The sequence below is a fragment of the Ambystoma mexicanum genome, chromosome 1p (assembly GCF_040938575.1).
Source record: "Ambystoma mexicanum isolate Mex_15411 chromosome 1p, UKY_AmexF1_1, whole genome shotgun sequence".
NCBI lineage: Eukaryota > Metazoa > Chordata > Amphibia > Caudata > Ambystomatidae > Ambystoma > Ambystoma mexicanum.
In genome coordinates this window covers 197,651,339-197,667,650 of record NC_090921.1, presented here as the reverse complement: position 1 = coordinate 197,667,650, position 16,312 = coordinate 197,651,339, and the positions used below count along the sequence as shown (strand labels likewise).

Here is a 16,312-nt window from a genome sequence, read left to right as displayed (position 1 = left end):
CTTATAGTTGAATGATGTGTTGATATCCTTTTGATATCATGGAAGGTGGTTTTACAAGTAGGTCCTGTAATGCAGGCCAATGAATGTCCCTGTAGTCCTGTGTACTTGCGCACTGGACAGGTATCCATATTTTGCAGTGGTTTAATTTTGATTTTGTCTTTGCTTTTTACATATTGATTGAGCAACTGGTGTAAAGACTTGAAAAATTGTTTGGGAATGTTACACATTGACGTGCATGGTCATTTGTACACTAGATGTTCTGATTCAGTTGAATGGACGGGTAATTCTAAGTTTTCAGGGCATATTTTTGTAAGGAGTACTTCTTTTTCCATTATGGTATTATTCACTTTTTCATAACCTCCACCACTGCTATGTATGGCAATTGTATTTGTTTGCTTTTGTTTGTTTGCTTTTTCATTAAATTATGGTTCCGTGCTCGTAGTGTGATTCCATTCACCTCCGCAGATACTTAAGAAGTTCTTTCTGTTGACATTTCATTTATTGAGAAGTCTTTTTTGTAATTTAGTTATTAGTTTTGTTAGTGGTTTCATTTTGTTTAACACTAAAATAAATAACTTTCTTTTCAGAAGAATTGCACTATCTATCAACGCTTCTAAGATTAATTTCCTACGATAGGTTTTAAGGGTTGAACTTGGTTTCTCTCCTGTTTTTATAAGATTTTGAAGGACTCTGTGACAGAACATTTTGGCTAAAATACTTTTCTTGGTATGCTTACTTTGAACTTTATCAAGATTTATAGAAGCAGTTTTATCTGTAGTGATAGCTGATTTTTTGTTAATTGTTTTCTGGTTTGTTTTACATTTTGATAGAGGAGGCAAAGTTTTTGCACTTTCAACTTCTTTTGTTTCACTAAATGACTGTATTAGCTGTTTTGTTTCAACTTTTTTTACACATTCTGCTAGAGATGGATGCTTATGTTGGACACTTTTATTTTCATTTGTTCTACTTCTGCGTTGCTTTCTACGGACTTGACTTTTGGTAGGCATTCTTTAGGGTCTGTTGAAAAAAATAAAGAAGGTATGGGTTGGAGTGTTCTGCAATGTATGTGTGCTGTGTGCATGAGTGTTTGAGTACGATGATAAAGATGTATGTAATGGTGTGTGATTGTGCATTGGGAACTACAACTAGTAGGGATGGGTATTCTTGAATGTATGTGCTACTAAACTGGGGTTCAGGTGACAGAAAAGAGTAAGCTAGTGGTGTGGAGAAGTACAAATAGTAAATCTAATGTATACAATTAAAACAGTTGTTTGTTCTATAATATCAAAATTGTAGCAGTTGAGTTGGGTAATTTGTGTGTCCAAAAATAGGAATTTGTAGGCCATTCTGGCTGTAAATCGCTGTTTAAGACATGGGGATTTTTGGACAGAATGGTGCACAATCTCTATTTTTAAGCACAGAAATAGCAAGAATTAACTTTACAGTGTGTTTCAGTAATAATACAAATATTATGGTGATATTCTACTTACTTTTTTTCTGAAATGAACAGGTTACTTCTTAGTTCTTCTTTGTTCTTCAAATTCGGTTGCTTCTTTTCAGGAGAATGGTCTTCACTGCAATTGTATAAGAAACAAATTAGTAATTTTATTTGTATATAACACTGTTTTTAATTAAGACATTGATTTTTTTTTTATTGAAATCCTCAGCGCCTTCCTCAAAACCATTAAAACTATCTTATTTACATAAGATATGTCGCACAAGTTCAATACATATGATATGTTCTTAATGAACAAATTGTATTGTAATGACTAACTGTAGCAAACACAATATCTTTACTATGTTTGTGAAATTCATAATGTACCACTGAATACCACTATTTCTGTAACTAAGCTCTTCCAGGTAATAGTGCCTCAATGTCATGCTTAAATTAAAGTAATTGAATAAATAAAGAAATAAAACAAAAATATTAAGTCAGTTTGAAAATGTGTTCATATACTGTACAGAAAATATGTAGTTTGTGTTCATGCATATGGATGGAGCTGCAAGTAGAAATCTTGGAGACTTGTACAGTATTTCTTGTAGATGGTGCTTGCCAATGATATGACACTTGTACTCTGAGAGTTTCACAGTACATTTGCAGTGCTGATCTATGATGATGCAGTTAGATGTAGAGGTCTTGAATGTGATTGGAGGATGGTCATGTGAATTATTAGCTACATCCAATGAGGGAATGGCACAGAAAGTGAAGTGGAATTGGTAGAAGGGCTGTTCATGTTACGATATGTCTGTGGACATGGCAGTAGTTCGCGGACATCGGGTGTTACATCTGGGGATTTTTGGGTTCAGAAGTCATGCAAATGAGAAAGAGCACTGAAAGGGATTGGTCAGGAAAGTTTAGTGGGTGTGTTGTGCCAGGAGAGAGTTTCTCAGATACTCTTTTTACTGAGAGAACAGATAGCTATGGCTGTGTGTTTCAGAAAACAGATGGTTTGGATTTTGGGAGATTCATGGATACATTGGTTGAAGGTGCATGCAGAAAGCTGTGGAGAAGCTGTAGATCTTGGATTTCCACATGTGGAAGTACACTGGCATGGAGTACGTGGAATGAAGTGGTTGGATTTGCTACCTCTTTGTGCTAGTTTGGAGACAGAGCAACATGCAGACATAATTGTAATTATTGTGGAGGGAACAGTTTAGGACATGTGTCTGGAATTTCTTTGTAATTTTCTATGAAAGAAGGACTTGGGAAGGTCATGTTCCCTAATTCTCAAGTACTATTTTCACGGATTGCACAGAGACAAATGTGGCTTTATTCTTCTTCATTTGGTCCACAAATAGAAAAAGCAAGGCGCAATGTTAATAAGGCTGTTTGTGCCTTTCTAAGAGATTTTGGCATGTCCTCTTTTCACAATGAAAATATTATGTGTCGTAGTACATACATTTTTCACACAGATGGAGTCCATCTTACTTGTGCTGGCAATCAGAAATATACAAAATGCAATACGACCTTTTTTAGAATTACAGCATCCATTTGAAGTAGGTGTTAAGTATTTATCATTTTTGACATATAAACACCTCCCAAAGCCTCTTTTCAGAGCCACCACTTCCTACCAGAGAAAATTGCAATGGTTATGATAGGGTAGCAACCCACGTCCACGGACTTCTAAAAAATACAAAGGGCCCTGCTTCATTTATTTTCACTTCTATTTTTTAACTGTGAAAGGCGGCTCTGAAAAGAGCCTTATTTTTTTTGATTTTGGTAATTTTGTTTTTTTTTTTGGTTTTTTATACACGACACACTAGGAGAGGAGGGGAAAGGAGAGTAACGGGGGGACATCAACCACAGGGATAAGAAAGGGCGAGCTGAGAGAGGAAGATGTAGAGTGGGTTTTATTTGGGTAGTGAGCAGGTCTTCTCATGCTCTGAGACGATAGTCTCAAAATCACTGCGAAGTCGCTCCCCCCTGCAGAGTACTGTGTCACAGTACATACATACAACTGTGACCCTCGAAAGGTAAGGGTCATCAGAATTCTGTATGGCCTGTGAGGCAGCTTGAGGAAGATGCTGTCCCACAGAGGTGGTCCTTGTGGTGACAGGATCAGAAACGGAGGATGAAGTAGAGGAAATCAACCTACTACGTTCTTCGCAAGGTACAACCTTACAAATAGCCCCAGAGTGAAATGACCTCAGATGTCGCTTCATGGTAGTGGTCCCAAAGCTGTACGAACCGTGCCTCCCACGACCTAGTATCATTTTGCACTCATTGCAGGTGACACGGTTTGCACGAGCCTTAGGACCATTCCCATGAATGGTAAACAACCGCCACACCCAAGACTCACGCCTAGTGCGGATAGTAGGGATTTCCTCTACCTCATTCTCGTCATCCACTTCTTCCTCCTCTGCATCCTCACTCCTGTTCCCCTCTTCAGGCCCTTGGGAAGGTGGTGGTGGTGGAGGGGGTGGGGGTGGTGCTGAGGCAGACACAGCAACAGGTGGCAGCAGTGGAGCCACAGAAGCCATCAGGTTGAAGATGGAAATCTGCAGGTTGCAGCAAAAATCGCTGTGCTCTGTAGAAAAGCCAGAACACAATGAGAATAAGCTCTAGGGCCTGGTCTTTTATAGGGGTGCTTGTGCATGGTCTGTGGACATGTGTGCTGTCCGCGGACAGATCGAACAGCAAAAATGTTCAAAAGGTTTCAAAAAGTTTGTATAAACTTATAATTAGTATGTGGGACTTGTGCTATGGTGAGGTTTTATTGAAAAATATTGTGGATTACTTGAAAATGTACTTTTAAATTGTTCGGGGACACGAACAATGTCCGCATTCAGAACACGTGATTTGCATGGGCGCGGTCACATGGGCGCTTCGCGAACATGTTCGCGAAGGAAGCGGCTATCCGCAGGACACCAAATGCACGGGCATTGGTTTGTGCATGCGCGTTGATGTTCTATGGACACTGTTCGGGTCCTGAAGTAATTAAAAGTGTGTCAGACGTCAAACAAACAGTTAAGGACAGGCGTTCTTAGAACAGTGTCAACTTGCTTGCGAACAATACGGACAGACATAGCGTCCTCAGAACACCTCCATTTTCGTTTCTTTACGAACATTTCAGGACACTGCGTGTGTTCTTAGAACAGTTTCAACTTGCTAACGAACAGTATGGACAGGTATAGTGTTCTTCAGGACACCTCCATTTTTGTTTATTTACGAACATTTCAGAACACCAATTGTGTTCTTAGAACAGTTTCAACTTGCTAACGAACAGTACGGACAGGTATAGTGTTCTTCAGGACACCTCCATTTTCATTTATTTACGAACATTTCAGGACACTGTGTGTGTTCTTAGAACAGTTTCAACTTGCTAGCGAACAGTACGGACAGGTATAGTATTCTTCAGGACAGCTCAATTTTCGTTTATTTACGAACATTTCAGGACACTAATTGTGTTCTTAGAACAGTTTCAAATTGCTAGCGAACAGTACGGACAGGTATAGTGTTCTTCAGGACACCTCCATTTTCGTTTAATTACGAACATTTCAGGACACCAATTGTGTTTTTAGAACAGTTTCAACTTGCTAGCGAACACTACGGACAGGTATAGTGTTCTTCAGGACACCTACATTTTTGTTTAATTACGAACATTTCAGGACACCAATTGTGTTCTCAGAACAGTTTCAACTTGCTAGCGAACAGTACGGACAGGTATAGTGTTCTTCAGGACAGCTCCATTTTCATTTATTTACGAACATTTCAGAACACCCGTGCTGTCCGCGGACACCTACATTGTTTTTTTTAATAAAAAAAAACAGAAACTAATTACAACACAATATAAAAATATAACTTTATGTAACATATATTAATCATTTATGACAAAGAAGGTGAGGCAGAAACGGAAGCAAAAACAGGAGAATTAGGGGTTTCAAAATTATTGGTATCAGGTGAAGAAGGGATGGAAGTCTCATCAAAACGTTTTGGGTTATGGAGAGGATTTGGGGATAATTGACTGGGATATGGTGAGGGGGACAAGTACATGTGGGACAATGGTATGAGGTTTTTGTTTTAAAATGATCTTCAACAAAAGTTTTCAAATTATTAAAATTGGTCAACAATAAATCCATTTTCTCTTTTATGCTGTCAAGCTTGTTATCCATAACAGTTTCTTCAGAGGTATTTTCTATTTTGGTATGCTCAGTACAAAAAAATATATATATGTTAAATGTATATAAAATAATAATTAAATGGTTTATATTGTAAAGTGTTTACCATTAGTTTCACTATCTTATGACATTTCCTCATGTGGGAAATGCTCCTCTAGCCATTCCAGAGTACTAGACATTTCTGTAAGAAAAAAAACAGATAATATATTTGTTTTTAATCTAATACAGAAAGTTTATAAATATATGAGTAAAATGAAGTACACTTACTGCTTCAGGTAAGATATGTTCTAAGTACTGTGTAGGTCTGGTCTTGTTCTGTAGTGTCTGTGAGGTATTTATGTTGGAAGCCAATTTATCTTCTTTTGGTATATTCCATTATAGAACATATTGTATTTAAATGAATGGTTAGTGTGTTACATATATGGGTTACATTTCTTATGTATCACTACATATAATGTGTATGTGTGCTGCTTTTTGAATTTGTTAAATGCTCCTATGACATGATATAACAATCAAACATACCCCCCCATAGTTTTTAGGTAGTGGTACTGTTCTCCGAACATGTCGCGGACATTGAAAGAGTTCACGGACATCAAGTTCAGTAGAAGAGGTTCAGTATGTTCCATATTACATGTACATAAATTCAAAGTTATTATTGTTAAGTTGCGCTACTAAAAACCTATGAAATTCAGTGCAAAAACTTTGTTAAAGGGACGTTATGGTTAAGTTGCGCTTATAAAACCTATGAAATTCAATGAAAAAACTTTGTTAAAGGGACGTTATGGTTAAGTTGCACTACTAAAAACCTATGCAATTCAGTGAAAAAACTTTGTTAAAGGGACGTTATGGTTAAGTTGCGCTACTAAAAACCTATGAAATTCAGTAAAAAAACTTTGTTAAAGGGACGTTATGGTTCCAAGTAAAATGGAAAAACCCTTGAAATTCGCAAGTTATGGTTAGCTAAGCAACCATAACTCGCGCCACCACCGTGCACTGCTAAGACTAACACCCACGACATCAAAGATGACATCACAAGGGCCATTTATGACATCACTGATATATACCATCCCATTCTCATCATCCCGCACCTCCTCAGAGATGGTGTCATGTGTCTGACAAGTGTACTGTTGTGTTTCTGAATGCGATCTTGCATAGTACGGGCACAGTTTCCGAATCCAACATGTCCCCTGTTTCAAATGTAATGACACACTTTAAAACCAGCATTAAAAAATTATTTCAATAAAGAGTCTTAACTCCTGAACGTACCATTTTGCTATTTGTTCCATCCCACACTGAACTTCCTCAGGCAAGAGTACATTTTATAATAACCCTCCCTCAATATCACTTCATCATCTTAAGGCACACCATCCTATAAATGTGGGTTCACAATACTGGTTAATTTCTAAATAGGAAGTTCAAGATATCACAGTTCTATAAACATGATATCAAGCAAGCACATTAGCCGACTTTTTATAACATACAAAGTGCAAGCTTCAAATATAAGTGCATAATCATTCCAATCTTCTAAAATATGTTATCATAATGTATTGATATTGTGACCTGAGGAATGTCAAGACTCAGAGAAGAGCAACCCATTGCACAGAATAACCTCTAATCCTACAAAGGTGAGCCTGCCAACCCATAGATGTACACACACACACATGTTTACTTTCTATTATGCCGGTGTACGTAACTCGAGTAGCTGTCAGGCAACACGGCTGGCTTCCTGGTATGTTCACATGCCATTCTGGAAAGCAGTGACAATGTACTCTACTTTCAATCTCTACTAGGTTTAGGGAAGGGAATTCATACTGTAAGGTTGTCAATTGGCACCACTGAGCTTATTGTTATAGCTATCAATCATAGAAACTATATTATTACTCCAAAGGACTGCTAAGCCCAAAACGATTTGAAGCAGGATGAGGTTTAAACAGGCTAAAAATACATCTGCCAAATCTAGTGTCAGTGTATTAGCAGCTTGTGGTTCGTGTGTGGGCACGTGATGAACATAAGTCAGATTATCTTCAAAGGAATTCACTCTAATATCACTTTTATTTGTTTAATGTGCAAAAAACGTACGTCGGGAATTAGACATGTGCTACTGTGAATATTATGAGTAAATATGAAGCCCCTGTTCATACTAGTTTTATTAGCTGGTAATGACCCATCCCAAGGTGTCTGCTGTTCGGTGAGAGAGCAATTAGATCACTTCATCCACATGTAAATAGGAAACATTTGAGGGTTGGCTTGCACTAGGCTCATCATAGGATGTTTTTTGGGTTTTGTACAGTGTGGGTGACAATCCAAGGGAAAGCATTTGAAATCACTCCACTTTGTTCTCAATGAGGCAGAACCAGGGTGGAGCTAGGGCGGGGGGGGGAACACTGACCCATTGAATGTTCTGTCTACCATTGTGAGAACTTCCCTTATGCATTGCTTTGCTCTGCAGCAAATGCACTGGGAGTTGAGGCTTGTAAGACTTGCTGCCAGAGAATGTGGATACTCTTCTAGCAGGTCGTCTCAATTGAATTCCAATAAAAGTCTTGGAATCCACCTATGTCCTGGTAGGAATTTGCCATAAATAGAAGGGGCCACTGACTGTGTTGACTACCTTTTGTAATTGTTGGCAATATGAAGTTCCCTTCCTTAGTTGCTAAATTGGGTTATTCAAGGAGGTAGTAATCCCCTTCACTTATTCTCCCTGAGGCTCAGAAATTACGCTGCTAAAATAACTTTGGAGCTTGACTGCACTGGGAACCCCGTGACCAGCACACATATGTACCCAGAGTGGAAACAGCATACCTGTAGGTTATTCAGCATACTTCCTCCAGTGACAGATGTGCAGAATAGAGCCACTATGTATTTTATAGACCACTAAATGCTTTGAAGTCTGGACACCTGCTGTTGCCTAGTATGAGAAGAAATTGACTTCATATCATCAAGCCACCATTGATCTTGATTGCCTGCTTCTCACTTTTTTTAGATCCTGGGAATTGCACATCCAAATCTACAAGTTGGGTAAAATCAATCCTATCTCATAGACAATCTGCTGCATGTTGGGAAAGTGCCTCAGCTAAACCTTCTCCTATCCTCTGAAGCATTCCACAGGGGGCCTGCTTTTCTCCCATACTCTTTAGACCCCTCTATAGTCTTTTAGAGATTTGAGGGATCTTTTTTTTGACAAACTACACAGATGGCACTCAACTGATTCTAGAAATCAGCGAGAATCATGATACAGACACCTTGAACATTAACTCCATCTATGGTATCATCGAATGCTGGAAAACTGACAATTGGCTCTGCCTCCAAGGAGCGAAAACTGAGTTACTCCTATTCGGAAGCCCAGCTGCCAGACACAAACTAGCTAATGAATACACCTGCTTTAGCATTAAGGATTTTTATATCCCAGTCGTAAGATGTTGGATATTTTCCTTGACTGTTCCGTTGGTGCCGAGACTCAGACAAGTTATAGCTCAAGGAATTGTCACTACTTAAGACTTCTTAAGAACATCAAAACTTATATCTCAGGAGCAAATTGTTCCTCAGTTGCTCGACACATCATTCTTTCATATTTCGACTATTGGAATGCATTATTTTTGGGAGCCAGCAAATAATGCTTTCAAAAGCTTCAAATTTTTCAAACTATTCCGTTCGTATTATCAAAGGCATCTTGAGACATAAGCATATTTCATCCGGCAGGCAATCTCTACATTGGCTCCACATTGTGGATCAAATTCATTTCAAGACAGCATCCATAGTGCATAATGCCTTTATGGTAAGGCACCTGCCTACCTGAAGACCTGTATTGCTTTATACAAACCCAGACGTATTTTACGTCCCACCAATCTGGGACTCATTAACAGTCACAAATCCAAAAGAGCTTAACGTCTAGGAAGGGCCTTCCCTAAACTGGCAGAGCAGATATGGAACTCCCTGCTAATTACCTTATTTAGGGATGCAAATGTGAGAATAATGTGAAAACCTTTTGAGCATCTCTGAAACCCATCCTTTTCAGATAATTAGTCTTACTTTCTCCCTGGGGTGAATGCATTTCTCTTGAGTCCTGTTTTATATGTTTGTCTACTTGTGTTCATGTGTGCCCAAATGCGTGCGGGTTTCTGATGCATTACAAAAAAAAAAAAAAAAAGAAGATTGATCCTCCATCAAACCACCTCTATATGGAGAAACCTGCTGACTGAGAGCTCAAGCTACTAGTGAAGTCGACTGACTGAGTTGAAATGAGCAAGCTAATTCAGAAATACTGCTGTTGTGTTGGGCCTAAAGCCCAGGTGGTCTCTGTACCCTTTCTTGGAAAAAAAACATTTCAGTGACTTTTTATTTTGTGGTTCCCTTTTTCTTGCATCTATTTCCTTTGATAGCCCTCCTGGAATTAAATAATTTCTATTTGCATACTTACAAAGAATATATTACGGTTGTGGGTGATTAATGTGTTTAGTGATTTTGTTTTGCATTAAAGACCATTGTTTGGACATTTCTTTCCTTTTTTTTATTTACAACCCAGTTTTGCTTTCTGCTTCTTATGCTGAGCTACCTTTCGATAGTGTATTTCCTGGATTCTGCCCAGCCGCACATTCTACAATTATAGATGAGATTGAGGTATACTCTTCAAGTTTATCTGTTGTATTTTTCTGACTCAGACATCACTGCAGTACAAGGGTGGGCATTGCACATTCAAGACTTTGCTCTCACTTGTCCAAAACCGAATTTCATCATACCACCTAGGTCAGCTATTTATTAAAATATTAACAGTGCAGCAGGACTGCTAAAGCTCATCCTGAAAGGTGATATCTCTTACCTTTATGCTCCTTGAAGCCCACTGAATGGCACTGATGTTGACCATGAGGGTCTCCTCTAGAGTGGCACTGGAGTTGTAGCTGACAACCTTCTCTTGCCTTAGGGAGCCATCTCGACTTCTCTGCCAGTTGATAATATCATACAATGCTGGAGGGTTACCATGTTCATCAAAATACCTTCCTGTGCCAAACCTTCTTGGCATGAAGACATTTTTAATGCTGTGGAAAAGCTGAAGATGATATATCATCAATATCGAATTTGCTGTTCAGGTGCTCGTATTATTATGCATCCAGAATTACTGTCTCAATTCGATTGTTTGTCTTCATATTCCAATATGTTATAGTTTAAGTAAATATTTTGGAAAATAACAATAACTTGTTATTAAGAAATTAATCCCACTTGTCCTGGAACTCACTTAAGCAGTTAATCTACCCTTATGCCATAAACTGACCAACATCAGTAATTCCCATAATTTCCACTGTGAGCCGAATTACCGAAATCTCACCCGCATATTGGGGCTTTCCAATAGTTGTATGTGCTGGTGAACCACAGTATTCTTAAATAGGTGATAAACCCTCTTCCAAGTATGACATAATTAATGAATAAACTTGAATCTGATTGATTGCACGAGCAGCTCGCTAATGCTTCAAGATTTCAGGGAGATCTGATCCAACTTTCCTGTAGAGGCTGGAACAATGTACATCAGCTTATCTGACTCAAATTCCCAGCTGTGTATTAAAGTCAGTGTTAGAAAACAAGGCAACATTTAAAAACAAGAGGCCAGATGGTAAAGGTTTTGTTCAATTTTGCTCTATAAATGATCACAATGAAGACCTATATTATTACCCATAGACATTCTTCCTAGATACATTTATAGAGGTGAAGAATGCCATTCATTTAACTGGTCTGGGAGAACACTAACATCTTTATGTATCACAATATTCTTGGTTTTTGACAGATTCATATGGGTTCTGGCAACCGTGGAAAATTCCAACACGCCTCTTGTCAATTTATTTATGCAAATGTAGCTTAGGCATTGAATGAAAGCAATATAGTGTGCATAGAGATGCAATCTAGATACAGTTAATGGAACATATGTGTTCCTATTCTGCTGAACATAAATAGCATTCAGTTCTGAAAAACAATAGGACATTGAAAAGGTGTCAATGGACGCTTCTGCATAGTCCTTCTACTTGACATTCTCTATCTGTTTATTATGTAATTCCCCATTATTTGCTTCCTGACTGAGTAATTGATCCCTGGTATCCATGTAAGTGCTTCCTCTCTCTGAAATAGTTCACTGGTATCCTTATTTAATGTTCATATTGTGCTCATGACCACTGGTTATCCACACTGATTGCCTTCCTAATATGATATCAGCCCCTATTTGATCCATGTTAATGGCAGATCAACTGGGATATTTCTCCACGGTACCCATATTCATTTGTGCTCCCCTGTTCTATTGATTACTCTAATGCCATAATGAGAAACACATCCTGTGATTTGCTCCCTAGTGTTAATATCAATCAAAGCCTCACTTTCATATTACTTCTTAATGTTTTCCAGGACTATCTAAACCCCCAGGTTACACATAATGTAATGTAAACATAAGGTAAACAAACAATCCCTCTAATCTGCATTGCCAAACAATCTAAGGAAAAAAGACAACCCCTCAAATTGTAACCATCATACATGTTTTCCGCCAGCACATACAAAAGGGTGACTAGGATAACACACAGCAAGATCAAATCATTGCCAAGGGATGAAAAGATAGCATGATATAATCAGAGGAGAGAATCAGGAAAGGAGTCATCCTTCAAGACACCACCACATCAATCAATGAAAAATAGCAGTGGGAGTACAAACAACCATTGACAGATTGCCATTTGACAGTGGTGTAGAAGCCCTGGTGTTTTACATTGTTTAATAACAAATAGAATGAAGCTGGTAATTCCATCTATGAAAGGGTAATCTGCTGATCAGATTCCCCTTTGATAAGCTCCATGCCAAAAGCAATGTACACCTGCGTACTGCTGCCTCAGAATCCTGATTGCAGCACCTGCCCTCCAGTGGCACAGAGCAGGTTCAGCTCACAGGTACCACATTGGCAAATGCAGTGACAGCCATAGTCACTGCAGCACAGGGGTGGCATTTAGGATATGCACCCCTGTTCCAAAATATCATGATTATGAGTACCCCATGCTGGTGGCAGGTTAAAATCTCAATATAAGCCCGGCCAGAATAAAGGCATTGTGCATGACACTACTCATAATCATTGCAGCCACACCCAATGTACTATCACACATGTGTCAGCTCTTGTGAGCTAGCTCATCTGTGAAGGTGGGGTGTATTCTGGCCAGACTGACTGGTCCACCTGAATCACCATACCTCTTCTTTGATCTCTTTCTAAATGTAGGTAACGTCCCCCCCCCTCCCCCATAGAAAGACACTCAACAGGAAGCTGTCCTGGGCCCAGGAATCAAAGGTGCACACCCGTTCAAAAGGAGTAGCCTCACACCAGTATGTTACATGCCAAAGTGCTCTTTGGTTCTATTGAAAAGGGAAGGGGTGAGGTTAGTGTAGACAGGTGCACTCTGTATAGTTGAGGATGGTTCCACCATCATGTTTCTCTCTGTCTCTCTCTTTCCTTCCTGCCCCCTTCCACTTCCTCTAGCACAAAACAAGTTGGGTGTGATGTCAGAAGGCAAAGTCCACTTTTGAAGAGCAGGGATTGGAACCCTAACGCAAGCCGACTTTAGTCCAATCACATCAGGGCTTTAGTCTGTTTAAAGGGAGGGGCCTTGCACTACTTCTTTGAATCACGTCAACCCTTCAAAACTGTTTAATTGGACCTCTGTTGGTAGAGTTGATGTCTTCAAAGTTCACTGCTAATGAGGTAAAGACATAGGGCCTCATTACGTGTTGGACGGTAAGTGGTAAAATTGGCAGAAAGTGAGTACAATCTGCATGTAAATGTTGTCTTAATGAGTTAGTGGGTGAATTTTGTTTAAACATATAGGGCCTCATTACGACCCAGGCGGTAAGGGGTTAACAGCGCCGTAAAGGGTTGCGGCGCCTTTAACCCCTTACCGCCTAATTAGGAGGTCCCTTTGCGGGTCCCTACCTTAACGGCTGGTTTTTACTAGCCGTTAAGGATTGGACCCGCAAAGGGACCTTGGAGGTAATTACGGTACCGCAATGTGCGGTACCGTAATTACCGCCTTTCCCATTCCCATTGAGCCCTATGGGGCAAAAATAGGAATGGGGAAGGGTCAATGGTGAATGGGGAATTACCGCCCTGCCAACCTTGGAATGGGGCCATCCACCATGGCGCAATCGTTAAAATACCGGCGTCAACCATAGTACCGTCGTAATAATCCCCATAGTCTTATGTTAATCAATGACCCTCCTAGGGGGATTTCTATTAAACAAATTGCAGAACTGGATTGATCAGGAAGGTATTCATTTTTTTATTATGATTTTCAAAGTGCATTACAAACATTATAAACGCAAGCAACCATTTGCATAGATTAGTATGTCAAATATTAAGTTAATCTCATTAATAACATGTTTTACCAAAGTCTGTTGATGTTATTCACACACTAGCGGTGGGACAAGACAAAGTACAGAGGAGGAGTGGGGGTTGTATGTAATGGGGGACATATACCATTATGAATCCTTTCAAGCCATTCCAGAAGCCCCAGTAATATTTGAATAAATCAACATCAGATATGTAGATCATTAAAGGGATCCCAGATAGATAATGCATAATATCACTAAGACTAATTGTTGGAAAAGGAAACTGTTTCCCTTGCTGAAAGGAGACTCGTCTAATTGACTAGTCGTTTACTTGCTTATGCTGGCATGAAATCATGTTGTATTGAAGCCAGAGAGGTGATGCGCATAGGAAACATAGATCTTTTTCTCAATCTCCTCGCCACCTCCAAAGATATATACCGTAGTTTTATGTGTTACGTCTATGCTCTAGACAATACTAAAATATTGCCCCATGCATTCAGGCCAAAGTAAAAAAAAAAGGCTCCACTGCATGTCCCAATTCATAGAAGTTTTCAAATATGATACCCACTTCAGGCTTGTGGAGAGGACAATCCTACAATGTGTTGTATAGGCTGGCTGGACGAGGCAGAGGAGAGGTACTCTTCAACGCCACTATCTGTGCATTAAAGTGAGGCTCAGAGGAAGGAGGGTGAGGATCACAGAAGAGAAAGGAAGCAGATTACTTTGTAGTGATGGGGATGGGAGGGGAAGGAGGGTCCAGAGGTAATGGCCATAATGGGGTGCTATGCATATTCATCCAATCAGGATATGCCTGAAGCTGCCATGTTAGGGCCAGGCACAAGCTGATTGCATGAAGGCTCCACAGGAAGTAAACAGCCAGACATTGTATTTCTGTATCCTTACACAAGTCCATAACTTCCTACTAAAGGAATATATAGTCCTTGAGAGCTTTGCCACCGTTTGGGCAAAGCAAAAATTATTGTTTAAAGAATTCTAAGTAACCTATATCCCTTTTTTTTTTTTAAAAAAAAGGTCTATTTTGTAAACAGGTTGTAAATAAAAATGAAGTAAAATTATTCCGTAGTGTTTAACAATAATTCAAATCTTCCACAAGTTTTATACCATCATAAGTCTTTTTGGGTTATTGGGTTGTTGTTTTAATGACACTGGCAATTAACATTGCAGGCTGATTTCCCATTTCCTCCTCAAACCGTCTAAAGAAGTTATCCCCTCTCCCCGTATATTAAAGCTCCATCAACATCACTGAATAGCAATTTTGATGGGAAACATTAATTTTGCCTATTAGATGCAGGCTTTGTGTGTACATTTACCACAACGGGATTGTTCCCCAGGTCTGAGACCCATTTCACCACATGTGTTCAATCTAAATGCAGTCTGAAGGAAATGCTGTTTAACATTCCAGCTACATATGTATATGCCAAGAGGACAGTGAAAAGAATAAAAAAAATATTAGCTCGTACCTGCCAGGGTTGAACATCCAAGATATCTTCACAGGACCTGTGATGAAAGAGCCCTTTACCAGGTGTGCAGGACATCACATCCTGGAGAGCCAACGCAATGGCATAAACAGCTCTGTAGATCTAAAAGGGGTGACATACTTGTTGCTCATATAAAAGCTTTCTAGGTCCTCAGCACCATTGCAGAGTACTGTCTTGTTATCACCTGCAGTCATTGGGTGTTTATGGTCCATCCATTTGCATCCAAAAGCTTCTTCCCAGAACTCTCTGATAAAACTATAATCTGGGTTCCTGGAGGGAGTTAGGCTGGAATGACAATTCTGAACGCCTAGTATTTCTCGGTGCTGGCTTTGCAATGCAATGGTACCCATGAGCAAGACTGAGAACTTGCCTGTTAAAAAGGGAGTAGATGTTGCCCAACTATCACTTGCGATCCACATCTTTCCAGTCACATTTTGCCTCAGTAGCTCATCCAGCACAGGGATTATTTCATAGTCTGTGGCAAAGAAGACCACAGCCTTCGCTGTGGAAGTTTTGATCACTTGGACAATGTGGAAGGCGTTCTTGTCGGCCCGTCCTGTGACAATGTTCTCTGAGAAAGCAACACAAACTGGACCCTTGGCAAGCTCTTCATGAAGTATATGGAGGTCTTGCTGGCCGTAGTCATCATCCATAGCTACAAGACCAACCCATGTCCAGCCTAAGTGCATTACCAGTTCAGCTAGCCCCCTTGACTGGAAGTCGTCACTGGGGATGGTCCGGAAGAAGGAAGGGAACTGGTTCCTGTCACTCAGGAGAGGACTTGATGCAAGGAAACTGATCTATTGAGGAAAAAAACCCAATCTTTTAACCAATAGCTGTTGTAAGCAAATGTTTAATAA

The 16,312-nt window shown here is 39.6% G+C and overlaps 1 protein-coding gene across 1 annotated transcript in view; it reads right to left on the bottom strand.

Moving 5' to 3' along the window:
• Positions 1 to 16,105, bottom strand: part of LOC138466588 (vomeronasal type-2 receptor 1-like) — a 262,817-nt gene extending 246,712 nt beyond the window's left edge. The window contains exons 1-2 of the mRNA XM_069607230.1: positions 15,573 to 16,105; positions 10,436 to 10,652 (exon numbers count right to left, since the gene is read on the bottom strand). Coding sequence (XP_069463331.1) covers positions 10,436 to 10,652; positions 15,573 to 16,105 — 750 coding nt within the window. The remainder of the gene's footprint in view (positions 1 to 10,435; positions 10,653 to 15,572) is intronic.
• Between the last annotated feature and the right edge of the window lie 207 nt (positions 16,106 to 16,312).